This window comes from Gavialis gangeticus, unplaced genomic scaffold (genome assembly GCF_001723915.1).
Source record: "Gavialis gangeticus isolate Ggan-Ray unplaced genomic scaffold, GavGan_comp1, whole genome shotgun sequence".
Classification (NCBI taxonomy): domain Eukaryota; kingdom Metazoa; phylum Chordata; order Crocodylia; family Gavialidae; genus Gavialis; species Gavialis gangeticus.
The window spans coordinates 7,855,933-7,857,219 of NW_017728995.1; the positions used below are offsets into that span (position 1 = coordinate 7,855,933).

At 53.8% G+C, this 1,287-nt stretch overlaps 1 protein-coding gene across 2 annotated transcripts in view; it reads left to right on the plus strand.

Annotated features, from left to right (window-relative positions):
* The first annotated feature begins 231 nt into the window (after positions 1-231).
* MLF1 (myeloid leukemia factor 1) overlaps positions 232-1,287 on the plus strand; it is a 25,754-nt gene continuing 24,698 nt past the window's right edge. Inside the window, exon 1 of one of the 2 annotated variants that reach the window (XM_019503208.1) lies at positions 232-351. In XM_019503208.1, coding sequence (XP_019358753.1) covers positions 305-351 — 47 coding nt within the window. In that variant the 5' untranslated portion in view covers positions 232-304. The remainder of the gene's footprint in view (positions 352-1,287) is intronic. The other variant, XM_019503209.1, reaches the window with a different exon arrangement.

Consider the following 1,287-nt stretch of genomic DNA (forward strand, 5'->3'; position numbering starts at 1 on the left):
CCTAGCACGCGCACCCCCCATTAGGGGCCAGGCAGCGCCCTGCCCACCCCACCAGCGGTGGAACGTTCTGGAGCCGCCCCGGCAGCCCTGTGTTGCACGCTGTTACCATGGCAGCGACGCCGCGCCCCCCCCCCCGTTTGTCTCCGGAGCCCAATCAGCAGGCAGCCGGGGCCAGCGGCGGCCAATGGCAGCCTAGCAGCGCGTGACGTGTGCGCGGCGGGTGGAGGGCGAGGCATTAGGAGGGCGGCTCGGGCTGGGGTCGCGGCTGCAGGCGGCGGAGTGGGAGCTGGACGCGGGGGCAGCCATGTTCGCGAGGCTGGGGCGCTGCTTCGAGGAGGACCCGTTCTTCCGGTGAGGGCGCGGGCGGGTCGGGCCGGCCGCGAGGAAGACACCTCGTCCTCTTGCCCGGGGCCGCGCGGGGCCCTCCGCACTGGTTCAGGTGTTGCGCCTGCTTTCATCTCGCGGCGTTGGCGGGTGTCAGCGCGCAGGTAGCTCTGCTAAGCCCTGCGCAAGCACTGTCCATAGAACCTGCCGTATTGCCGCTTGAGCGGAGCCGCTGGGGCAGCGAGGATCCCTGCGAAACTAGTTCATCATCCTACAACTTGAACCCTACGAAAGTTTTGTAGAGAGCGTGTGTCTGTTCTAAAACCTGCAAAAAAAAGATCTCTTTCTGCAAGTTTTTGTACTCTCACGCCCTTCACCAGGCTCACTGGTAATTTTCCCAGTGTTTCGGGTATTTTGGGGGTATGTGAGCCGGAAAGTCTGTGGAAAAAAGATCATTTTTTTTTTTGCGATTTCTTAGTTGGTGTAACAAAATATATCGTCTCTGAACCGAGAGTCCCAGAACTTAGCATTTCTTTTTGTCTCAGACCCACATGGCTACCATATACACCACTAAAATCTGTAGCTCTTTTGTGCCTATGTATGCTCTTGTCATCTGCCTTAATACATAAAAAAGCACTTTAGCTTGACATCATCATTATCTTGAAAGTTTATGTATTTACTGGCATAGCGCAGGGCTTGGTGTTTAGTTTTTGTCTACAACCATGTCTAACCTAATAGAACATGTTGATTGTTGCTTTAAAATCGTGTGGCATTCAAAGTCTCTTGGGGGTTTATAGGGATCTTCAGTAACGCTGCTTGTTTCAACTTGACCTACAATGAAACTTCCCTGCAGGTGCTGTTAGGACTGGTTTGCCAACTCCTAGGACTACTTCAAGGCAATTTCAGACTGACACATATCAAGAAGAACTTGTTATAGGTTCTCATATAATCAGAAGATTTTAG